The 25,102-nt window shown below is 49.0% G+C and overlaps 1 protein-coding gene across 2 annotated transcripts in view; it reads left to right on the top strand.

The window, feature by feature from the left end:
- LOC123760418 (uncharacterized) overlaps nt 1-25,102 on the top strand; it is a 167,328-nt gene that overhangs the window by 120,360 nt on the left and 21,866 nt on the right. For both annotated transcript variants that reach the window (XM_069338421.1, XM_069338420.1), the window contains exons 2-4: nt 6,975-7,154; nt 21,137-21,340; nt 22,407-22,999. In XM_069338421.1, the coding sequence (XP_069194522.1) occupies nt 6,975-7,154; nt 21,137-21,340; nt 22,407-22,999 (977 nt within the window). The remainder of the gene's footprint in view (nt 1-6,974; nt 7,155-21,136; nt 21,341-22,406; nt 23,000-25,102) is intronic.

The following is a 25,102-nucleotide window of genomic DNA, read 5'->3' as shown; positions in this document are numbered from 1 at the left end:
GGGGGAGGTGTGGGTGTGTGTGGGGGTGGGTACGTGGGTGTGGGGGGAGGTGTGGGTGTGTGTGGGGGTGGGTACGTGGGTGTGGGGGGAGGTGTGTGTGGGTGTGGGGGGAGGTGTAGGTGTGTGTGGGTGTGGGTGTGGGGGGAGGTGTGGGTGTGGGTGTGGAGGGGGGTGTACTCACCTAGTTGTGCTTACGGGGGTTGAGCTTTGGCTCTTTGGTCCCGCCTCTCAACTGTCAATCAACAGGTGTACAGGTTCCTGAGCCTATTGGGCTCTATCATATCTACACTTGAAACTGTGTATGGAGTCAGCCTCCACCACATCTATCTTCTACTTGAGGTTATCTTGAGATGATTTCGGGGCTTTTTAGTGTCCCCGCGGCCCGGTCCTCGACCAGGCCTCCACCCCCAGGAAGCAGCCCGTGACAGCTGACTAACTCCCAGGTACCTATTTACTGCTAGGTAACAGGGGCATTCAGGGTGAAAGAAACTTTGCCCATTTGTTTCTGCCTCGTGCGGAAATCGAACCCGCGCCACAGAATTACGAGTCCTGCGCGCTATCCACCAGGCTACGAGGCCCCTATCACCCCCTAATGCATTCCATTTGTCCACCACTCTGACACTAAAAAAGTTCTTTCTAATATCTCTGTGGCTCATTTGGGCGCTCAGTTTCCACCTGTGTCCCCTTGTGCGTGTTCCCCTTGTGTTAAATAGACTGTCTTTATCTACCCTATCAATTCCCTTCAGAACCTTGAATGTGGTGATCATGTCCCCCCTAACTCTTCTGTCTTCCAGCGAAGTGAGGTTTAATTCCCGTAGTCTCTCCTCGTAGCTCATACCTCTCAGCTCGGGTACTAGTCTGGTGGCAAACCTTTGAACCTTTTCCAGTTTAGTCTTATCCTTGACTAGATATGGACTCCATGCTGGGGCTGCATACTCCAGGATTGGCCTGACATATGTGGTATACAAAGTTCTGAATGATTCTTTACACAAGTTTCTGAATGCCGTTCGTATGTTGGCCAGCCTGGCATATGCCGCTGATGTTATCCTCTTGATATGTGCTGCAGGAGACAGGTCTGGCGTGATATCAACCCGGTGGTGTGGGTGTGTGTGGGTGTGTATGGGTGTGTGTGGGTTTGTGTGGGTGTGGGTGTGTGTGGGTTTGTGTGGGTGTGGGTGTGTGTGGGTGTGTATGTATGTGAAGTAGTTACATTAGTTACATCACATACATACATTGTATAATTGGTACATTACATGGTCAATCTTGGATACAAGTCCAATATATCAAGTGTTCCAGTACTCATATAGTAACTACAGAGTTCAGCATACCTTAGCCCAGGAGGGCGAAAGTCAGTCAGTATGGGACATTCTACAATATAATGTTCAAGAGAGTGCATGTTTTCTCTTTCACAAAGTTGACACATTGTGTACTCGACATTTGGGTTTTGAGAAAGCTGCCAGATATGTCTATATCTGTGTGTGTGTGTGTGTGTGTGTGTGTGTGGGTGTGTGTGGGTGTGGGGGAGTGTGTGTGTGTGTGTGTGTGTGTACTCACCTAGATGTGCTTGCAGGGTTGAGTTAGGCTCCTGGGCCCCGCCTTATACCGCCCTAATATTAACACAATGACACATTTCTCCCACATTAATCATACTAACAATGAGAACTGTGAATATGAGTGACGTCAACAAGTGTTACGTCTGACGTCTTCCACTTACTGACAACTCTCACGCTGGAAGACATCTTTCTGACGTCTCTGTGACTCACCTGCGTCTCGGGGTGACATCTGTGATCCCTCGGTCTGTTGTGGCTAGCACTCAACAATGATCTTTTGTCTACTTTATTAATTAATCTTAGAATCTTGTATGTTCTTATCATGCAACCCGTTCTCGCAAATTTAATAAGTCAATATTGACTTATTAAATATGTGCATAGGTGACATACTTAACATAATAGATACCCTTAAAAAGATTCATAGAAAACACCGACCTTACCTAACCTACTTAGTATGTTAAGATAAGCATCTTATTGCTTCGTAATTACAATTATTACCTAACCTATAATAGGTATAGGTTAAGTAATAATTGTAATTACGAAGCAATAAGATGCTTATCTTAAGATACTAACAAGGTTAGGTAAGGTCGGTGTTTTCTATGAATCTTTTTAGGGGTATCTATTATGTTTAGTATATCACCTATGCACGTAGTTAATAAGGCAATATTGACTTTACGAATTTGCGAGAACGGGTTGTATCATGTCCCCCCCATATCTCTCCTCTAGTGCTGTAACGACCAGTTCCCTCAGTCTTTCCTCATAGCTTAAGCCCTTCAACTCAGGAACGAGTCTTGTTGCATATCTCTGAACTTTTTCTAGTTTCTTCTTGTCCTTCAGATTAGGGTTCCATGCTGGCGCTGCATATTCAAGTGTGCGTCTCACCAGCGCTATATATAGGTCCCTGGAAGCTCCTTTCTCCAGATTACTGATGTTGGTCAGTGTGCCATATGCAGCTGTTGATAGTCTGCTAATGTGGGGTTACCTTACCTTACGGTTATCTCTAGGTTATCTCGAGGTTACCTTGACGTTACCTTGGGGTTACCTTGAGGTTACCTTGACGTTACCTTGAGGTTACCTTGACGTTATCTCGAGGTTATCTCTAGGTTATCTCGAGGTTACCTTGACGTTACCTTGAGGTTACCTTGACGTTACCTTGAGGTTACCTTGATGTTACCTTGGGGTTATGTCCACTCTCAGGTCTTTCCTGATTGAAGAGTCAATCTTCACCCTGTACTGTTCCACTGGTCTTCACAAGCGTGTTCCATTCCTTATAACATTGCATTTGTCTGGGTTAAACTCTAGCAGCCACTTATGACACCACTTCTGCAATGTGTCCAAATCCGTTTTATCCATCCAAATCAGGGATGGGCCCATCCCTGCCAATCCCATTGTTTACAATGCGTGTCAATCTACCTCAGTCCTGATACGAGCTAAATTCCTGTCAGATCGTTCACATGTTTCAGAAACAGGATGGGCCCCCTTGAACGGACCCTTGCGGCACTCCTCTTGTAACCTTTCCCCCCACTCTGATGTCTCAGCTCTCACTGTAACCCTCTGTTTCCTTCCTGGGAGGTACTCTCTGGCCCACCTGACGCCTCTTTCACATCCACCAGCCTGTTTCTCTAGTTTGAGTAGGAGTCTTTCATGCGGGGACCTTATCAAATGCTTTCTAGCAGTCGAGGAATATGCACTCTACCCTTCCTTCTCTCTCTTGTTTAAGTTCTCAGCGACAACCAAGAGTGTCGACTCTTGGCACTAACCAAGAGTGTCGACTCTTGGCACTAACCAAGAGTGTTGACTCTTGGCACTAACCAAGAGTGTCGACTCTTGGCACTAACCAAGAGTGTCGGCTCTTGGCACTAACCAAGAGTGTCGGCTCTTGGCACTAACCAAGAGTGTCGGCTCTTGGCACTAACCAAGAGTGTCGGCTCTTGGCACTAACCAAGAGTGTCGGCTCTTGGCACTAACCAAGAGTGTCGGCTCTTGGCACTAACCAAGAGTGTCGGCTCTTGGCACTAACCAAGAGTGTCGGCTCTTGGCACTAACCAAGAGTGCCAACAAATAGTGTCAATCTGTCTTTGTATGCAAGTGAAACTGACCTTGTAAACTGCAGGCGACAGGAATACTAATATATTGATATTGTGAGGTGTGGGTGGTACTCCCTGTCCATCCCTGACCATCCCTGTCCATCCCTGTCCATCCCTGACCATCCCTGACCATCCCTGACCATCCCTGTCCATCCCTGTCCATCCCTGACCATCCCTGACCATCCCTGTCCATCCCTGACCATCCCTGACCATCCCTGACCATCCCTGACCATCCCTGACCATCCCTGACCATCCCTGTCCATCCCTGACCATCCCTGACCATCCCTGTCCATCCCTGTCCATCCCTGACCATCCCTGACCATCCCTGACCATCCCTGTCTATCCCTGACCATCCCTGACCATCCCTGCCCATCCCTGTCTATCCCTGACCATCCCTGACCATCCCTGTCTATCCCTGACCATCCCTGACCATCCCTGTCCATCCCTGACCATCCCTGACCATCCCTGACCATCCCTGACCATCCCTGTCCATCCCTGTCCATCCCTGACCATCCCTGTCCATCCCTGTCCATCCCTGACCATCCCTGACCATCCCTGACCATGCCTGTCCATCCCTGTCCATCCCTGTCCATCCCTGTCTATCCCTGACCATCCCTGTCTATCCCTGACCATCTCTGACCATCCCTGACCATCCCTGTCCATCCCTGACCATCCCTGTCCATCCCTGTCCATCCCTGTCCATCCCTGACCATCCCTGACCATCCCTGTCTATCCCTGACCATCCCTGCCCATCCCTGTCTATCCCTAACCATCCCTGACCATCCCTGTCTATCCCTGACCATCCCTGTCTATCCCTGACCATCCCTGCCCATCTCTGACCATCCCTGACCATCCCTGTCCATCCCTGACCATCCCTGTCTATCCCTGACCATCCCTGACCATTCCTGACCATCCCTGTCTATCCCTGACCATCCCTGTCTATCCCTGACCATCCCTGACCATCCCTGACCATCCCTGATCATCCCTGCCCATCCCTGTCCATCCCTGACCATCCCTGGCCATCCCTGACCATCCCTGACCATCCCTGTCTATCCCTGACCATCCCTGACCATCCCTGACCATCCCTGACCATCCCTGACCATCGCTGACCATCCCTGACCATCCCTGACCATCCCTGCCCATCCCTGTCCATCCATGACCATCCCTGTCCATCCCTGACCATCCCTGACCATCCCTGACCATCCCTGTCCATCCCTGACCATCCCTGACCATCTCTGACCATCCCTGACCATCCCTGACCATCCCTGTCCATCCCTGTCCATCCCTGACCATCCCTGACCATCCCTGTCCATCCCTGACCATCCCTGACCATCCCTGACCATCCCTGTCCATCCCTGACCATCCATGACCATCCCTGTCCATCCCTGACCATCCCTGACCATCCCTGACCATCCCTGACCGTCCCTGTCCATCCCTGACCATCCCTGACCATCCCTGACCATCCCTGTCCATCCCTGACCATCCTTGACCATCCCTGACCATCCATGATTATCCCTGACCATCCCTGACCATCCCTGTCCATCCCTGTCCATCCCTGACCATCCCTGACCATCCATGACCATCCCTGTCCATCCCTGACCATCCCTGACCATCCCTGACCATCCATGACCATCCCTGACCATCCCTGTCCATCCCTGACCATCCCTGACCATCCCTGTCCATCCCTGACCATCCCTGTCCATCCCTGACCATCCCTGACCATCCCTGTCCATCCCTGACCATCCCTGACCATCCCTGACCATCCCTGTCCATCCCTGACCATCCCTGTCCATCCCTGACCATCCCTGACCATCCCTGTCCATCCCTGACCATCCCTGACCATCCCTGTCCATCCCTGACCATCCCTGACCATCCCTGTCCATCCCTGACCATCCCTGACCATCCCTGTCCATCCCTGACCATCCCGGACCATCTCTGACCATCCCTGACCATCCCTGTCCATCCCTGACCATCCCTGGCCATCCCTGGCCATCCCTGACCATCCCTGTCCATCCCTGACCATCCCTGTCCATCCCTGACCATCCCTGACCATCCCTGACCATCCCTGTCCATCCCTGTCCATCCCTGACCATCCCTGACCATCCCTGTCCATCCCTGACCATCCCTGTCCATCCCTGACCATCCCTGACCATCCCTGACCGTCCCTGACCGTCCCTGACCATCCCTGTCCATCCCTGACCATCCCTGACCATCCCTGACCATCCCTGTCCATCCCTGACCATCCCTGACCATCCCTGTCCATCCCTACCCATCCCTGGAGCCTTGAGATCTAAGTACTCTCAAGGTAAGTGTAATTTTGTGTAAGTGTTCCAGCAGGCTGTTCGTGCTTGCTCTCAAGCACCTTGCAAGGGGACTAGTGACACGGGTCTGTAGTTTACCTGTTCATTGGTACCACATTAGCCATTTTCCGGCAATCGGGCAGTTCTCCAGTTACCATATGAGGTTACCTTGAGGTGATTTCGCGGCTTAGCGTCCCCGCGGCCCGGTCTCCGTGCCACCTGGTTGCTGGACTGGTCAACCAGGCTGTTGGACGCGGCTGCTTGCAGCCTGACGTATGAGTCACAGCCTGGTTGATCAGGTAGTGGGCCAGCCAGAGGCTTAGGGCCCGCGCAGGAATATCCCTGAAAAAAAAATAGGTATCCTTTGGAGGTGCTTAAAAAGAAAGTTGATTGACATTTGAGAGGCGGGACCAAAGAGCCAGAGCTCAACCCCCGCAAGCACAACTAGGTGAGTACAAACACACACACACACACACACACACACACACACACACACACACACACACACACACACACACACACACACACACACACATACATATACATACACACACTTTGTGAATCTGGCCCCAGGTTCGTAAGTGCTTGCGTAATCTGGCCCCAGGTTCGTAAATGCTTGCGTAACAGCTTCGTGAATCAGGCCCCAGGTTCGTAAATGCTTGCGTAACAGCTTCGTGAATCAGGCCCCAGGTTCGTAAGTGCCTGCGTAACTGCTTGGTGAATCTGGCCCCAGGTTCGTAAATGCTTGCGTAACAGCTTCGTGAATCAGGCCCCAGGTTCGTAAATGCTTGCGTATCAGCTTCGTGAATCAGGCCCCAGGTTCGTAAATGCTTGCGTAACAGCTTCGTGAATCAGGCCCCAGGTTCGTAAATGCTTGCGTATCAGCTTCGTGAATCAGGCCCCAGGTTCGTAAATGCTTGCGTAACAGCTTCGTGAATCAGGCCCCTGGGCTATAGAAAGACGCTGTATCGACTGGACTATGAGTAACAATAATAAGGAAACTGTGTAATATTAACACGACATTTTCTCTGTTTCAGCGCCACCTGGAGAAGGGCGGGGCGCTGCTGGAGGAGGCGGCGACGGTTGGGGAGACGGAGGCCAGCGTGAAGGAGCTGGCGAGAGCTTTACATCTTCACTTGACGCAGTTCACAGACCGTCTTCATCATACTAGAGACCGTCTTGAAGATACAGCTAGGTGCTACCATCTCCTGGATAAGGTACGTGCACACACACACACACACACACACACACACACACACACACACACACACACACACACACACACACAGAGCAGCGTTCAGGAACCTGTGTAAGGAATCATTCAGAATCTTGTACACAACATATGTAAGACCAATCCTGGAGTATGCGGCCCCAGCATGGAGCCCGTACCTTGTCAAGCACAAGACGAAGCTGGAAAAAGTCCAAAGGTATGCCACTAGACTAGTCCCAGAACTAAGAGGCATAAGTTACGAGGAAAGGCTGCGGGAAATGCACCTTACGACACTGGAAGACAGAAGAGTAAGGGGAGACATGATCACAACCTACAAAATCCTCAGAGGAATCGACCGGGTAAACAAGGATAAACTATTCAACACTGGTGGGATGCGAACAAGGGGACACAGGTGGAAACTGAGTACCCACATGAGCCACAGAGACGTTAGAAGGAACTTTTTCAGTGTCAGAGTAGTTAACGGATGGAATGCATTAGGCAGTGATGTGGTGGAGGCTGACTCCATACACAGTTTATAATGTAGATATGATAGAGCCCAGTAGGCTCAGGAATCTGTACACCTGTTGATTGACAGTTGAGAGGCGGGACCTATATCTATCCTGCCAAACTTGTCAAAAATTTTTGAAAAACTAATCTATAAGTAGCTTTACTCATATCTAGCCAAACTCAATATACTTAGCCCTTGCCAATATGGCTTCAGACCCTGTTGGGTTGTTTGTGGACCTGCGTAAAGCTTTTGATACTGTCAACCACCAAAACCTTCTTCTTAAATTACATCATTATGGAGTCAGAGGACACTCCCTACAATACCTCAAATCCTACCTTACTGACAGGCTCCAATATGTTTCTGTGAATAATACAATTTCTCCCACCCTACCCATCAACATAGGTGTTCCTCAGGGCAGCATACTTGGCCCTCTCCTCTTTCTCATCTACATTAATGACCTTCCAAATGCCTCCCAACACCTCAAACCAATTCTATTTGCTGACGACACAACCTTCATTTACTCCAGTCCTGATCCCCTTGCTCTAAATGCCACAGTAAATACTGAGCTAAATAAAGTCCATCTGTGGCTAACTGCCAACAAACTCACCCTTAACATTGACAAAACTTTCTATATTCTGTTTGGCAATAAATCCTCTAGTCAAATAAATCTCAAAATAAACAATACCCAAATTTGTAATGAATTAGATGGCAAATTCCTTGGCATTCTCATTGACCACAAGCTGAATTTCCAGGGACACATTCTAAATATATCAAAAAAAAGTTTCAAAAACTGTTGGCATTCTTTCTAAGATCAGATATTATGTACCACGCCCTGCCCTGGTGACTCTCTATTACTCCCTTATCTATCCATATCTCAACTATGGTATTTGTGCTTGGGGCTCTACTACCCAAAATCACTTACGTCCTCTAATTACTCAACACAAAGCTGCTATCAGGACAATATCCAACTCTGGCCCCAGACATCACTCGGTACCCCTACTCAAATCTCTGAATATGTTAGACATTAAGTCACTGCACATTCTCTCATGTGTATTATACATATATAAAACGCTAAACTATAATGCCAATCCTGATCTCAAAAGCTTCATAGAAGGTTGTATCAGAACCCATGAGCATCACACCAGAAATAAATACAGTTTTGATATTCCTAGAGTACGACTTAATCAAACTAGAAATGCTCTACAAATCAAGGGGCCCAGAATGTGGAATGACCTTCCCAACCATGTTAAAGACTGTACCTCTCTCAACCAGTTTAAGTTAAAAGCGAAGCTATACCTAATAAATTCCCTGTAACCTACCTTACCCTTCTATTGTCAACCAATGTCTGTTTTTTTCTTTAAAGAGCGCTGTTTGTCGACATAATTGTATTTGTGCTGCTTTTTCATCTATGTTTTCATTTCTTGTTTTCATTCTACTCATTATGCTCAATTAGTATTAAGCTTGTCATTTAAGTTTATCATGCCCGAAACGCTTTGCGTAATAGTGGCTTTAGGCATTGTATGTACTAGCTCTACCTATAAGTCAAACAATCCTTGTAAATATTTATTGTATGTATGTACCTTACCTAAATAAAATTGTATTGTATTGTATTGTAAAGAGCCAAACCTCAACCCCCGCAAGCACAAATAGGTGAGTACACACACACACACACACACACACACACACACACACACACACACACACACACACACACACACACCATATTGCTGGATAACGTGGCACATCCCTTCACTGTGGACGACCCAAATCCTCTGGAAGACTAGCAGTGCCATGATCACGACATATCTAGTCATGAGCAGCAACAGCTCGTGTGATGACGGGGCTGAAGAAGAACAGTAGCCACAGGGAACACGAGCACCAAGAGCCCCGTGGATCACAGGGTAGCACCAGGGCTCACCATTGTGTAGCAGCGGTGAAAGGTCTGTGCAGGAAGCTGTGACATATTAACATGAGCTTGGAGGAATACAGGTTTATAATAGAAGCAACATCTTCTCTTCATCATAATGATTAATCTCTTCTTTGTTAGCTCCTCCTTCTCTTCCTCCTCTTCTGTCTCCCGTTCTTCGGCTTGCTGTTGCTCTTCCTTTCTACTTTCCCTTCTCTCTCTCTCTCTCTCTCTCTCTCTCTCTCTCTCTCTCTCTCTCTCTCTCTCTCTCTCTCTCTCTCTCTCTCTCTTTCTTACTCTCTCTCTCAATATTTATTTTCTGATGACAACAGGTCTAGTTCTTTCAGTCTTACTTCATATTCCTCAGTTAAGGAGCCGCGATGCACACCTGGGCACATTTTGTGGCGGGAGTGTCACTATGGCGGTGTGTCCACTCACAGGATGAGTGACGCTGCCCAATACTGTCACTATGGCGGTGTGTCCACTCACAGGATGAGTGGCGCTGCCCAATACTGTCACTATGGCGGTGTGTCCACTCACAGGATGAGTGATGCTGCCCAATACTGTCACTATGGCGGTGTGTCCACTCACAGGATGAGTGGCGCTGCCCAATACTGTTACTATGGCGGTGTGTTCACTCACTGGATGAGTGGCGCTGCCCAATACTGTCACTATGGCGGTGTGTCCACTCACAGGATGAGTGACGCTGCCCAATACTGTAACTATGGCGGTGTGTTCACTCACAGGATGAGTGACGCTGCCCAATACTGTCACTATGGCGGTGTGTCCACTCACAGGATGAGTGACGCTGCCCAATACTGTCACTATGGCGGTGTGTTCACTCACAGGATGAGTGGCGCTGCCCAATACTGTCACTATGGCGGTGTGTCCACTCACAGGATGAGTGACGCTGCCCAATACTGTCCCTATGACGGTGTGTTCACTCACAGGATGAGTGGCGCTGCCCAATACTGTCACTATGGCGGTGTGTTCACTCACAGGATGAGTGACGCTGTCCAATACTGTCACTATGGCGGTGTGTCCACTCACAGGATGAGTGACGCTGCCCAATACTGTCACTATGGCGGTGTGTTCACTCACAGGATGAGTGGCGCTGCCCAATACTGTCACTATGGCGGTGTGTCCACTCACAGGATGAGTGACGCTGCCCAATACTGTAACTATGGCGGTGTGTTCACTCACAGGATGAGTGACGCTGCCCAATACTGTAACTATGGCGGTGTGTTCACTCACAGGATGAGTGACGCTGCCCAATACTGTCACTATGGCGGTGTGCCCACTCACAGGATGAGTGACGCTGCCCAATACTGTCACTATGGCGGTGTGTCCACTCACAAGATGAGTGACGCTGCCCAATACTGTCACTATGGCGGTGTGTCCCTCACAAGATGAGTGACGCTGCCCAATACTGTCACTATGGCGGTGTGTCCCTCACAAGATGAGTGACGCTGCCCAATACTGTCACTATGGCGGTGTGTCCACTCACAAGATGAGTGACGCTGCCCAATACTGTCACTATGGCGGTGTGTCCACTCACAGGATGAGTGACGCTGCCCAATACTGTCACTATGGCGGTGTGTCGACTCTCAGGATGAGTGACGCTGCCCAATACTGTCACTATGGTGGTGTGTCCACTCACAGGATGAGTGGCGCTGCCCAATACTGTCACTATGGCGGTGTGTCCACTCACAAGATGAGTGACGCTGCCCAATACTGTCACTATGGCGGTGTGTCCACTCATAGGATGAGTGGCGCTGCCCAATACTGTCACTATGGCGGTGTGTCCACTCACAAGATGAGTGACGCTGCCCAATACTGTCACTATGGCGGTGTGTCCCTCACAAGATGAGTGACGCTGCCCAATACTGTCACTATGGCGGTGTGTCCACTCACAAGATGAGTGACGCTGCCCAATACTGTCACTAGGCGGTGTGTCCACTCACAAGATGAGTGACGCTGCCCAATACTGTCACTATGGCGGTGTGTCCACTCACAAGATGAGTGACGCTGCCCAATACTGTCACTATGGCGGTGTGTCCCTCACAGGATGAGTGGCGCTGCCCAATACTGTCACTATGGCGGTGTGTCCACTCACAGGATGAGTGACGTGCCCAATACTGTCACTATGGCGGTGTGTCCACTCACAGGATGAGTGACGCTGCCCAATACTGTCACTATGGCGGTGTGTCCACTCACAGAATGAGTGACGCTGCCCAATACTGTCACTATGGCGGTGTGTCCACTCACAGGATGAGTGGCGCTGCCCAATACTCTCACTATGGCGGTGTGTCCACTCACAGGATGAGTGACGCTGCCCAATAAACTCAGCCTAGGGGCAAGATTTAATATGGGACAGAATGACCGCGGTTGCCCATCCCGTACCGTCCGTGTCCTCCCATCCCACAGGAATGTTGGGATAGGAGTGAGCAGAGCGGCGTTAAATAATCCATCCTTGTTTACCCTGTCAAACTCCCCTGAGAATCTTGTATGTGGTGATCATGTCTCCACCTGTGAAGAGTGAGAGATACTGATGTAGAAAATTTGAAATGGTAGCCCACCTGGTTTCTTGGTCGATTTCCAAGCCGGATTAGCCGATTTCCAAGCAGGATTGGTCGATTTCCAAGCCAGATCGGTCGATTTCCAAGCCAGATCGGTCGATTTCCAAGCCAGATTGGTCGATTTCGAAGCGGGATTGGCCAATTTCGAAGCCGGATTGGGCGGTTTCGACGCCAGATTGGGCGGTTTCGAAGCCAGATTGGTCGATTTCGAAGCCGGATTGGTCGATTTCGAAGCCAGATTGGTCGATTTCCAAGCCGGATTGGTCGGTTTCCAAGCCGGATTGGTCGATTTCGAAGCCGGATTGGTCGATTTCGAAGCCGGATTGGTCGATTTCGAAGCCGGATTGGTCGATTCGAAGCCGGATTGGTCGATTTCCAAGCCGGATTGGTCGATTTCCAAGCCGGATTGGTCGATTTCCAAGCCGGATTGGTAGATTTCCAAGCCGGATTGGTAGATTTCCAAGCCGGATTGGTCGATTTCCAAGCCGGATTTGTCGATTTCGAAGCTGGATTAGCCAATTTCGAAGCCGGGTTGGCCGATTTCGAAGCAGGATTGGTCGATTTCGAAGCCGGATTGGTCGGTTTCGAAGCCAGATTGGTCGATTTCGAAACCGGATTAGTCGATTTCAAAGCCGGATTGGTCGATTTCGAAAAAAAAGTTACGACGCATTAGGTGAGAGAAATGTTGTCTGAGGGGAGAGAAAAGTTGTCTCAGGTGAGATAAAAGTTGTCTGAGGGGAGAGAAAAGTTGTCTCAGGTGAGAGAAAAGTTGTCTGAGGGGAGAGAAAAGTTGTCTCAGGTGAGAGAAAAGTTGTCTGAGGGGAGAGAAAAGTTGTCTGAGGGGAGAGAAAAGTTGTCTGAGGGGAGAGAAAAGATGTCTCCCATAATGCGTGTGTAGGAAAAGGTTGCATGTGAACACCACGTGAGAGAGAGGAAGATTGGGTCCAGCCAACTATTGTGGCTGGCACGTGACATTCTCTCTCCCCAGGAAGATTATGGTGTGTGTTAAGGCCCTTCTTGCCCCCAACTACACCTGGCTTCCCTGGAAACATGCTGTGTCTCTCCCACACACCTGCTGTCTCCCTCACACACCTGCTGTCTCCCTCACACACCTGCTGTCTCTCTCCCATACCTGCTGTCTCCCTCACACACCTGCTGTGTCTCTCCCACACCTGCTGTCTCTCCCACACCTGCTGTCTCTCCCACACCTGCTGTCTCACACCTGCTGTCTCTCTCACACCTGCTGTCTCTCTCACACCTGCTGTCTCTCCCACACCTGCTGTCTCTCCCACACCTGCTGTCTCTCCCACACCTGCTGTCTCTCACACACCTGCTGTCTCTCACACACCTGCTTTCTCACACACCTGCTGTCTCTCCCATACCTGCTCTCTCTCTCACATCTGCTGTCTCTCCCACACCTGCTGTCTCTCCCACAAGTGCTGTCTCTCCCACACCTGTCTTTCTCTCAGACCTGCTGCCCCTCTCCCACACCTGCTGTCTCTCTCCCACACCTGCTGTCTCTCTCCCACACCTGCTGTGTCTCTCCCACACCTGCTGTCTCTCCCACACCTTCTGTCTCTCCCACACCTTCTGTCTCTCCCACACCTTCTGTCTCTCCCACACCTGTCTCTCCCACACCTGCTGTCTCTCCCACACCTGCTGTCTCTCTCACACACCTGCTGTCTCTCTCACACACCTGCTGTCTCTCCCACACCTGCTGTCTCTCCCACACCTGCTGTCTCTCCCACACCTGCTGTCTCTCCCACACCTGCTGTCTCTCCCACACCTGCTGTCTCTCCCACACCTACTGTCACTCTCACACCTGCTGTCTCTCCCACACCTGCTTCCTCCGCCTCTTAACCGTCAATCAACTGGTGTACAGGTTCCTGAGCCTATTGGGCTCTTATCATATCTACATTATAAACTGTGTATGGAGTCAGCCTCCACCACATCACTGCCTTGTTAGGGGACTAACTTTCTTGTGCCTGTCTGTGTGTGTGCGCGTATGTGCATGCTTGATATATTGAATGTATTATACAAGAGAATGTATTATACAGGGAATGTATTATACAGGGAATGTATTATACAGGGAATGTATTATACAGGGAATGTATTATACAGAGAATGTATTATACAGGGAATGTATTATACAGAGAATGTATTATACAGGGAATGTATTATACAGGGAATGTATTATACAGAGAATGTATTATACCGGGAATGTATTATACAGAGAATGTATTATAAGAGAGAAGAAGAAAACGGATGTGTCCATAAAGGGGTGACTGGTGAATGCTGCCTGATAACAAAAGAGCTCTTGTATGTACACGATATTATTGGCCAAGTGAATGAGGAGATTATACCAAGACAGGAGACGAGGCGGCAGCTGGGATAATAATAAGACCGGCCGCCATCACCCTCCACGCCCCTTGTGTCAACAAACGCTGCCACAGTCTTCTTTTGTTTCAAGATGGCGTCGCCCCCTCCCCCTGCCAATACACACGTGTGCCGCTATTGTTGCAATAAAATCACTTGTGGGTCCTTGATATTGACTGTTGTGCTTGTCAATGGTTGGCCTGAAGGGGATATATTGATCGGGGATCAATACTGGAAATTCGATTACTGGGTGAAGTCTGCAGCAAGAATTAACCACATTTTTCAAGTTAAAACGAGAGTTTAATTCTAAATAAATGAACTGTAATAGTTTTTTAATGGAAAATGTATTTATATATATTTATGAATAATTATTTAGCGGCGGCCAAAGAGTTTTTTTATATTTTTTTTTATTTTTATTTTTTTTTATTTTCTACCACAGACGTGGCCAGACATTTACAATGCTAACCAGCATATATACATTTTCTTCTGTCCTCCATAGACAGGGTTAGAGATGTGTTAAACATATAGTTCAGGGGTTTATTGAACCGGCCAAAGAGAGTTAGGGTGTGAAGCCTCGCGTAGTGGCTGTACACAACTATTTTGTCTGGTATATAAGTCACGCCAAGAATTATGAGTAATACATATGATAGTCACTTATGTGACCATATATGTAAGCAACTACAGTTAAATTAGGCATTTTTCCATTGTATGTGTGACACACAACAAAATATTTCATTCTCTGTGGGAGTTTTATTTTCAGATTTCAGATCCAGATTTCAGATCTTTCAGATCATGTTTTTTTGGGGGTTGGGGGGTAGGGGGGGGGGTAAAGAGGATGGAGAGGCATAAATGAAGGGAAGTTTAGACATAGGAAATACATTGAGAGTTATGAAAGTCTCTTCTAAGACTTATATCCCCCCAAGCCTGACCTGTGGCCGAAGTCATGTGATCAAACAGCTGTTGATTAGAACTGGCCGTAGCACTATTGTATTCACAACACGCAAATAAATCACACTATCGTTGTACAGTTGACTAAGGCACAGCTGGGAACAGCCCTTGCATAGGTTTCGAACCCTCATCACGGCCCTTGTGGAGTTGTTCATCAGGGATTCACACCCCTAGCTGGCTCCGGTACTCCCTGCACGAATCTTTTATTTTTTCTTGGACGTTTCTATTTCTGTTCCTGCAATATTTCTCATATATGTTGGCAGGAGAGTGAAGAACCGCGGACTTACGCCGAGATTCACCAAGCAGTTACGTAAGCACATACGAACCTGGGGTCAGATTCACGAAGCAGTTACGCAAGCACATACGAACCTGGGGCCAGATTCACGAAGCAGTTACGCAAGCACTTACGAACCTGGGGCCAGATTCACCAAGCAGTTACGCAAGCACTTACGAACCTGGGGCCAGATTCACCAAGCAGTTACGCAAGCACTTACGAACCTGGGGCCAGATTCACCAAGCAGTTACGTAAGCACATGCGAACCTGGGGCCAGATTCACCAAGCAGTTACGCAAGCACTTACGAACCTGGGGCCAGATTCACCAAGCAGTTACGCAAGCACTTACGAACCTGGGGCCAGATTCACCAAGCAGTTACGCAAGCACTTACGAACCTGGGGCCAGATTCACCAAGCAGTTACGCAAGCACTTACGAACCTGGGGCCAGATTCACCAAGCAGTTATGCAAGCACTTACGAACCTGGGGCCAGATTCACGAAGCAGTTACGCAAGCACTTACGAACCTGGGGCCAGATTCACGAAGCAGTTACGCCAGCACTTACGAACCTGCGGCCAGATTCACGAAGCAGTTACGCAAGCACTTACGAACCTGGGGCCAGATTCACGAAGCAGTTACGCAAGCACTTACGAACCTGGGGCCAGATTCACGAAGCAGTTACGCAAGCACTTACGAGCCTGGGGGCCAGATTCACGAAGCAGTTACGCAAGCACTTACGAACCTGTCCACCTTTTCTCAATCTTTGGCGGCTTTGTTTACAATTATTAAACAGTTAATGAGCTCCGAAGCACCAGGAGGCTGTTTATAACAATAACAACAGTTGATTGGCAAGTTTTCATGCTTGTAAACTGTTTAATAAATGTAACCAAAGCCGTCAAAGATTGTGGAAAGATGTACACGTTCGTAAGTGCTTGCGTAACTGCTTCGTGAATCTGGCCCCCTCTTGAATAGAAAAAGATTTGACTAGATTTATTTGATTTAATATTATATGTAACGACCGAGACGTTGGGACTAAGCTGTGGGGAACAACCATGCTAAAACTGGTTCATCTCTCACACCAGACACAGCTGAGGGCCTCAGGCCTAACACTCCAACAAACCAGACATGACAAGGCTCATCTCATCCAGACATTGAAAATGCCGAACACATTGGAAGATATTGATCCAGACCACTTCTTGAAAAGGTCCAATGTAACTTACACAAGTGGCCACAGCTTCAGGCCACAATACACACACAAGTGGCCACAGCTTCAGGCCACAATACACACACAAGGAGCAACAGCTTCAGGCCACAATACACACACAAGGAGCAACAGCTTCAGGCCACAATACACACACAAGGAGCAACAGCTTCAGGCCACAATATACACACAAGTGGCCACAGCTTCAGGCCACAATACACACACAAGGAGCAACAGCTTCAGGCCACAATATACACACAAGTGGCCACAGCTTCAGGCCACAATACACACACGTGGCCACAGCTTCAGGCCACAATATACACACAAGTGGCCACAGCTTCAGGCCACAATATACACACAAGTGGCCACAGCTTCAGGCCACAATACACACACAAGTGGCCACAGCTTCAGGCCACAATACACACACAAGGGGCCACAGCTTCAGGCCACAATATACACACAAGTGGCCACAGCTTCAGGCCACAATATACACACAAGTGGCCACAGCTTCAGGCCACAATATACACACAAGGGACAACAGCTTCAGGCCACAATATACACACAAGGGGCCACAGCTTCAGGCCACAATATACACACAAGTGGCCACAGCTTCAGGCCACAATACACACACAAGTGGCCACAGCTTCAGGCCACAATATACACACAAGTAGCCACAGCTTCAGGCCACAATACACACACAAGTGGCCACAGCTTCAGGCCACAATACACACACAAGGGGCCACAGCTTCAGGCCACAATATACACACGAGTGGCCACAGCTTCAGGCCACAATATACACACAAGTGGCCACAGCTTCAGGCCACAATATACACACAAGGGGGCCACAGCTTCAGGCCACAATATACACACAAGGGGCCACAGCTTCAGGCCACAATATACACACAAGTGGCCACAGCTTCAGGCCACAATATACACACAAGTGGCCACAGCTTCAGGCCACAATATACACACAAGGGACAACAGCTTCAGGCCACAATATACACACAAGTGGCCACAGCTTCAGGCCACAATACACACACAAGTGGCCACAGCTTCAGGCCACAATATACACACAAGTGGCCACAGCTTCAGGCCACAATACACAAAGTGGCCACAGCTTCAGGCCACAATATACACACAAGTGGCCACAGCTTCAGGCCACAATATACACACAAGTGGCCACAGCTTCAGGCCACAATATACACACAAGGGACAACAGCTTCAGGCCACAATATACACACAAGGGACAACAGCTTCAGGCCACAATATACACACAAGTGGCCACAGCTTCAGGCCACAATATACACACAAGGGGCCACAGCTTCAGGCCACAATATACACACAAGGGGCCACAGCTTCAGGCCACAATATACACACAAGTGGCCACAGCTTCAGGCCACAATATACACACAAGGGGCCACAGCTTCAGGCCACAATATACACACAAGGGACAACAGCTTCAGGCCACAATATACACACAAGGGGCCACAGCTTCAGGCCACAATATACACACAAGGGGCCACAGCTTCTGGCCACAATATACACACAAGGGACAACAGCTTCAGGCCACAATACACAAAGTGGTCACAGCTTCAGGCCACAATATACACACTGTGGGCCACAGCTTCAGGCCACAATATACACACAAGTGGCCACAGCTTCAGGCCACAATATACACACAAGGGGCCACAGCTTCAGGCCACAATACACACACAAGGGACAACAGCTTCAGGCCACAATACACAAAGTGGCCACAGCTTCAGGCCACAATATACACACAAGGGGCCACAGCTTCAGGCCACAATATACACACAAGGGACAACAGCTTCAGGCCACAATACACAAAGTGGCCACAGCTTCAGGCCACAATATACACACAAAGGGCCACAGCTTCAGGCCACAATACACACACAAGGAGCAACAGCTTCAGGCCACAATACACACACAAGGAGCAACAGCTTCAGGCCACAATATACACACAAGTGGCCACAGCTTCAGGCCACAATACACACACAAGGAGCAACAGCTTCAGGCCACAATATACACACAAGTGGCCACAGCTTCAGGCCACAATACACACACGTGGCCACAGCTTCAGGCCACAATATACACACAAGTGGCCACAGCTTCAGGCCACAATATACACACAAGTGGCCACAGCTTCAGGCCACAATACACACACAAGTGGCCACAGCTTCAGGCCACAATACACACACAAGGGGCCACAGCTTCAGGCCACAATATACACACAAGTGGCCACAGCTTCAGGCCACAATATACACACAAGTGGCCACAGCTTCAGGCCACAATATACACACAAGGGGCCACAGCTTCAGACTCAACAAGCCACAATATAGAACAGATAACCTGTTATTGTTCACGCCATAGTTAAGACCTGTAGCATGAAGCAACCTTCACACCAAAACATAAGCCATTACTCCCATCCAAAATTTCAAATAAAATGTCTTCCGGAATATCCTTTGACAAACCACCGGCTTTCTGCCTCCGTCCAGGCACTAGAAAAGTACAGTACATCGTATGGTTAAATTCTGTTATCTTGAGGTTATCTTGAGATGATTTTGGGGCTTAGCGTCCCCGCGGCCCGGTCCTTGACCTGGCCTCCTTTTTTTTACACATCCTCGGGAAGCAGCCTGTAGCAGCTGTCTAACTCCCAGGTACCTATTTACTGCTAGGTGAACAGGAACATCAGGGTGAAAGAAACTCTGCCCATTTGTTTCCACCTCCGCCGGGAATCGAACCCGGAACATTAGGACTACGAATCTTGAGCGCTGTCCACTCAGCTGTGTCCACCGGGACGGTGAACCGCCGTGTCCTCCGGGACGGTGAACCGCCGTGTCCACCGTGACGGTAAACCGCCGTGTCCACCGTGACGGTGAACCGCCGTGTCCACCGGGACGGTGAACCGCTGTGTCCACCGGGACGGTGAACCGCTGTGTCCACCGGGACGGTGAACCGCTGTGTCCACCGGGACGGTGAACCGCTGTGTCCACCGGGACGGTGAACCGCTGTGTCCACCGGGACGGTGAACCGCTGTGTCCACCGGGACGGTGAACCGCTGTGTCCACCGGGACGGTGAGCCTCTGTGTCCACCGGGACGGTGAGCCTCTGTGTCCACCGTGACGGTGAGCCGCTGTGTCCACCGGGACGGTGAACCGCTGTGTCCACCGGGACGGTGAACCTCTGTGTCCACCGGGACGGTGAACCGCTGTGTCCACCGGGACGGTGAACCGCTGTGTCCACCGGGACGGTGAACCGCTGTGTCCACCGGGACGGTGAGCCTCTGTGTCCACCGGGACGGTGAGCCTCTGTGTCCACCGTGACGGTGAGCCGCTGTGTCCACCGGGACGGTGAACCGCTGTGTCCACCGGGACGGTGAACCTCTGTGTCCACCGGGACGGTGAACCGCTGTGTCCACCGGGACGGTGAACCTCTGTGTCCACCGTGACGGTGAACCTCTGTGTCCACCGTGACGGTGAACCGCTGTGTCCACCGTGACGGTGAACCGCTGTGTCCACCGTGACGGTGAACCGCTGTGTCCACCGGGATGGTGAACCGCTGTGTCCACCGGGACGGTAACTGTAAAGGCCAATATTTGGTAAAGATGTATGTTGGGCAGCCAGATGGAGTTATACACCTGATGTTGTATTTATACAGTATACACGTAATACACTTCCTCGATGAAGTTGATGAATGTGTGTTTGTCAAATGTTATCATTTGCTTCGTGTTCATAATTGCTAAACTATGTATTGGTGAATGTATTAAAATATGCATAAATATTAAGTTTGAAGATGAGAACAACGGACACTGCATAAAGCATATTGGCCCATACAAGGCTGCACCTACTTATACCCAGCCTAACTCATTTATGTGTGTCCATCCTACACTTGAAACACTCCAGTGAGCTTCGTCTATAATGTAACCCGGTAATTTGTTCCATAAATTAACCACCCAATTTACATTTCATCCTTTATCCAGGTCTTTTCTGTAGTTAAACCTACCCAATTTATACCCATTGTTTTGTGTGCTATTGGTTTGTATACCTCAGTTATGTCACCTCTTGGCTAGTACTAATAACTATATGTAAGAACATAAGAGAATCATTTAAATGTTGTTCACAGTTTATTAAATTTTTAAAATCTACAGGACTAAAATTTTCTGCTTTCTGTATATTGTCAGGCGTATGAGTGGGCGCTGGAGGCGATGAAGGTGGTGGGTCGCGTGAAGGGCGAGGGCCTGGCGTCCCCCGAGCAGGTGGGTGCTGCAGGCCGCACCCTCACAGCATACCTGGAGCAGCACCCACCCATACCTGACGACACCTTCACCGCCATGACCACCCTCGCTACACGACTCAACAATCACACACTCCTCCAGCAGTGTAAGGTGAGCTCCTGGTCATGCCCTCCTCACTTAACTCTACCACTTGGGCCTGCGGGCCGCTCCAAGCAACAGCCTGGTGGACCAAACTCTCACAAGTCAAGCCTGGCCTCGGGCCAGACTTAGGCAGTAGAAGAACTCTCAGAACCCCATCCAGGTAAAATCCAGGTACATGGTTAACGTCCTCGCTGTACAGCCAAATGACCCGGGTTCAATTCCAGGGCAGGACAGAGATGGTTGGGCATGTTTCCTCCCACCTGATGCCTTTGTGAACCTTGCAGTAAAATATGAACCAGGGAGTTGGTCTGGTCTGGAGCCGGTCGGCCGAGCGGACAGCACGCTGGACTTGTGATCCTGTGGTCCTGGGTTCGATCCCAGGCGCCGGCGAGAAACAATGGGCAGAGTTTCTTTCACCCTATGCCCCTGTTACCTAGCAGTAAAATAGGTACCTGGGTGTTAGTCAGCTATCACGGGCTGCTTCCTGGGGGTGGAGGCCTGGTGGAGGACCGGGCCGCGGGGACACTAAAGCCCTGGGGGAGGGTCCTGGGGGAGGGTCCTTGGGAGGGTCCTGGGTAGGGTCCTGGGGAGGATCCTGGGGGAGGGTCCTGGGGAAGGTCCTGGGGAGGGTCCTGGAGAGGGTCCTGGGGAGGGGTCCTGGGGTAGGGTCCTGGGGAGGATCCTGGGGTGAGGGTCCTGGGGAAGGTCCTGGGAAGGGTCCTGGGGGAGGGTCCTAGGGGTACCTCCATAAGACTTAACTTCATGTTTCATATCCCCGACACTGAAACATTATGATTTAAACACGGACCTAAAGATAACGCAAATTAAATAGAGTACGTCAAAAAAATTTTTTAATGCCATTTTTTATTTTTCCCAGGTAATTAAAATACTAGTTTTCACAGTCCAATTTTGTCTCCAACAACAGGAATTATTATTTGAAGACTTTGTGTTAAAGCTTTCTTATCTTCAAAACTATGTTGAAAGATATTTTGTTTTTTGTTTATTTATTTTCGTTTTGAATTCTTAAGCGTATTTGAAATACAGCAGTAGTTTTTAAATTTAATTAATTTTGCAGATGGCTCAGGTTCGATGTCAAGAAACAAATGAACTTCTTCGTAACCGGCAAGCAGCACTTTATAAAGCCAAGCGACAGATGGAATTCGATTGCCAGAGCTTCGTGGACTTGGGCGAGGTGTTTGGAGGAGGAGGAGGAGGAGAGGAGATGTCGCCCTTAGCCTGGCTGGCGTGCTCACCTCTCAATGTGTCAGGTCGACGAAGATCTGTGTCATCGTTGGGGTCACGTCCTCGCGACTCTCTGTCACGGTGTCCATCACTCGACACGGACGACGACTCGGTGTTCTTGGACCCACCGCCACCTCCAGCACCTGCCAAGACCCCGCTGGAGCCTCGTACTAGCCTGGGTGGCATTAAGGAGGTTCGCGAGAGTGCTGAAGACCTCGAGCAGCCGTCAACCCCAGGCAATACTAAATTAACTTCACCTTCAGGGACCACAACCTCGTCATCTGGGTCCAGTGGCAGGTGTGGAAGCAGTTCCTGCTCCTCCAGCGAGAGTTCTGGACCTGTCAGCATAAACAAAAAATTCATGAAGAGAGCCAATACTTGGCAGTATGGTCTCATACCCAAAGGACACACCGATGACAATACTGGGTGAGTCTTTTGCATGCATTTACTTTGTTTTTAATGTGTTTAAAAGATAAAGCTTCAACTGCTCATAAAATGGTAAGCTTCAACTGAATTAAAAAATCTTTGACTACACACAAAGCGTCCTTACTTGCTTGTATTTCATCATTTGAAATAATCAATAATTACCAAATTATAGTAAGAGTTCAGAAAATATCAATAACCTTTACAAAAACAGATGTTTTGTGAATTTCAAGTAAATTAATTCAGGAAAATGTTCCAGGAAACAATTAGACAACTGTTGTAGGCTTCATCTTAGAGGACAGTAGTTGACCTAGCAAGACCTGGATAAGTCTAACAGGCTTCCTGACTCTGACTGAGATAACATGAGGTGAACCAAGATAAGAGTGAGTGAGTGTGACGTAGGAGTTGATTACTTGTTTATTAGGGGCTTATTTTCACCACATAGATTTATTAAAAAATACAGTACAGTACATAAGAATATAGGACTATAGAATATAGGACACAATCCACTTGAGAATGGTCCAGGATGGACCGAAACGTCGTCGTCCCTTCATTTTCTAGTGTGTGGTCTGGTCAACATACTTCAGCCACGTGATTGTGACTCATCGCCTCCATAAGAATATAGGAGAGTGCAGAAGGCCTGTTGGTCCATACGAAGCAGCTCCTATTTATATCCATTATCCTCCTCTTTCACATGTCAAACCTAATCTTGAAACAGTTTAGTGATAGGTGACTGTGACATGGAAGCATCATGGGGAAAATTTCAAGGTCATCACTGAACTTGTTTAAAGATATGTGTCAAAGGGGAGAAAGGAAAGAAAGGGAACTAGATGGATGAGACAGGTAGAGTTTTGATAACTAAGTGGAACCTCTGGAGAAGATTATAAAACCACAATGACCTTGGCTTGCGGGTTGCCTTGTGCTGATATCGGGGATCAACGTCCCCGCGGCCCGGTCTGTGACCAGGCCTCTTGGTTGGTCATCTTGTCAACCAGGCTGTTGGATACCTGCTTTCATTTCTGCGGATGTAGCTGCTCACAGCCTGACATAAGAATCACAGCCAGGTTGATCAGGTATCCTTTGGAGGTGTTTATCAAGCTCTACCTTGAACACTGTGAGGGGTCGGCCAGTTATGGCCCTTATGTGTAGTGGAAGCATGGTTGAACAGTCTTGGGCCTCTGATGTTGATAGCGTTCTCTCTCAGAGCACTTATTGCACCTCTGCTCTTTAATGGGGGTATTCTGTACATCCTACGATGCCTTCTGGTCTCCTGATGTGATATTATTGGTTTGCAGTGTTGTTAGCCCTGTGGCCCTCAACCGTTTCTGGCATGAGAGTTGACTTAGTTCAGGAATGATTTTTGTTGCCCGGTGTTGAACTTTCTCCAAAGCACCTATATCCTACTGATGATGTGGTCTCCATGCTTGGATACAATAATCCAATTCGGGATGCACCAGAGATTTATTCAGTTGAATCACTACCTTCTTTTCCTTAAAGTGAAAGGTATGCTTGATTATTCCAAGGGTTTGAGCGGCATTGACACCGAGAAAGACACAGCTACATTGGAGAAAGTTTAACACTGGGCATCAATAATTATTCCAGAACTAAGTCAACTCTCATGCCAGAAACCGTTAAGGGCCACAGGGCTAACAACACTGCAAACCAGGCATGGGCTGATTTCATCCAAATTTTAAAATACTGTGTGGGTACCGAATAATTTGAAGAATGTTGATCCAGACGTCTTCAAAAGGTCAGATGTAACACAGACAAGGAACAACGGTTTCAAGCTCAACAAGCCACAATGTGGGATTGAAAACAGAAGATGCTTTTTCACCCACAGAGTTATAACACTTTCATGCCCACTGCACGTGGATACACGGCGGGTTTATTTCTATCGCTTGTGTGGTCGCATCGTACATTTACGGTAGATAGGGGAACCATTGATAAACCTCTGGCTTCCTGTCTTCGTCGAGGCCTCTAGTGTATTAGTGGCCCTCAGGTAAATTATGTCACCCGGTAATTTGTTCCAGAGTTTAGAACCGTGTCCAAGCCAGTATGTACCCAGGTGCTTCCTACACCACTTGCCCCAAGGTTACTTCATTTGAT

This window comes from Procambarus clarkii, chromosome 39 (genome assembly GCF_040958095.1).
Source record: "Procambarus clarkii isolate CNS0578487 chromosome 39, FALCON_Pclarkii_2.0, whole genome shotgun sequence".
Lineage (NCBI taxonomy): Eukaryota > Metazoa > Arthropoda > Malacostraca > Decapoda > Cambaridae > Procambarus > Procambarus clarkii.
Note: the sequence above shows the minus strand (reverse complement) of the source record. Positions and strands in the feature narration are given on the sequence as shown.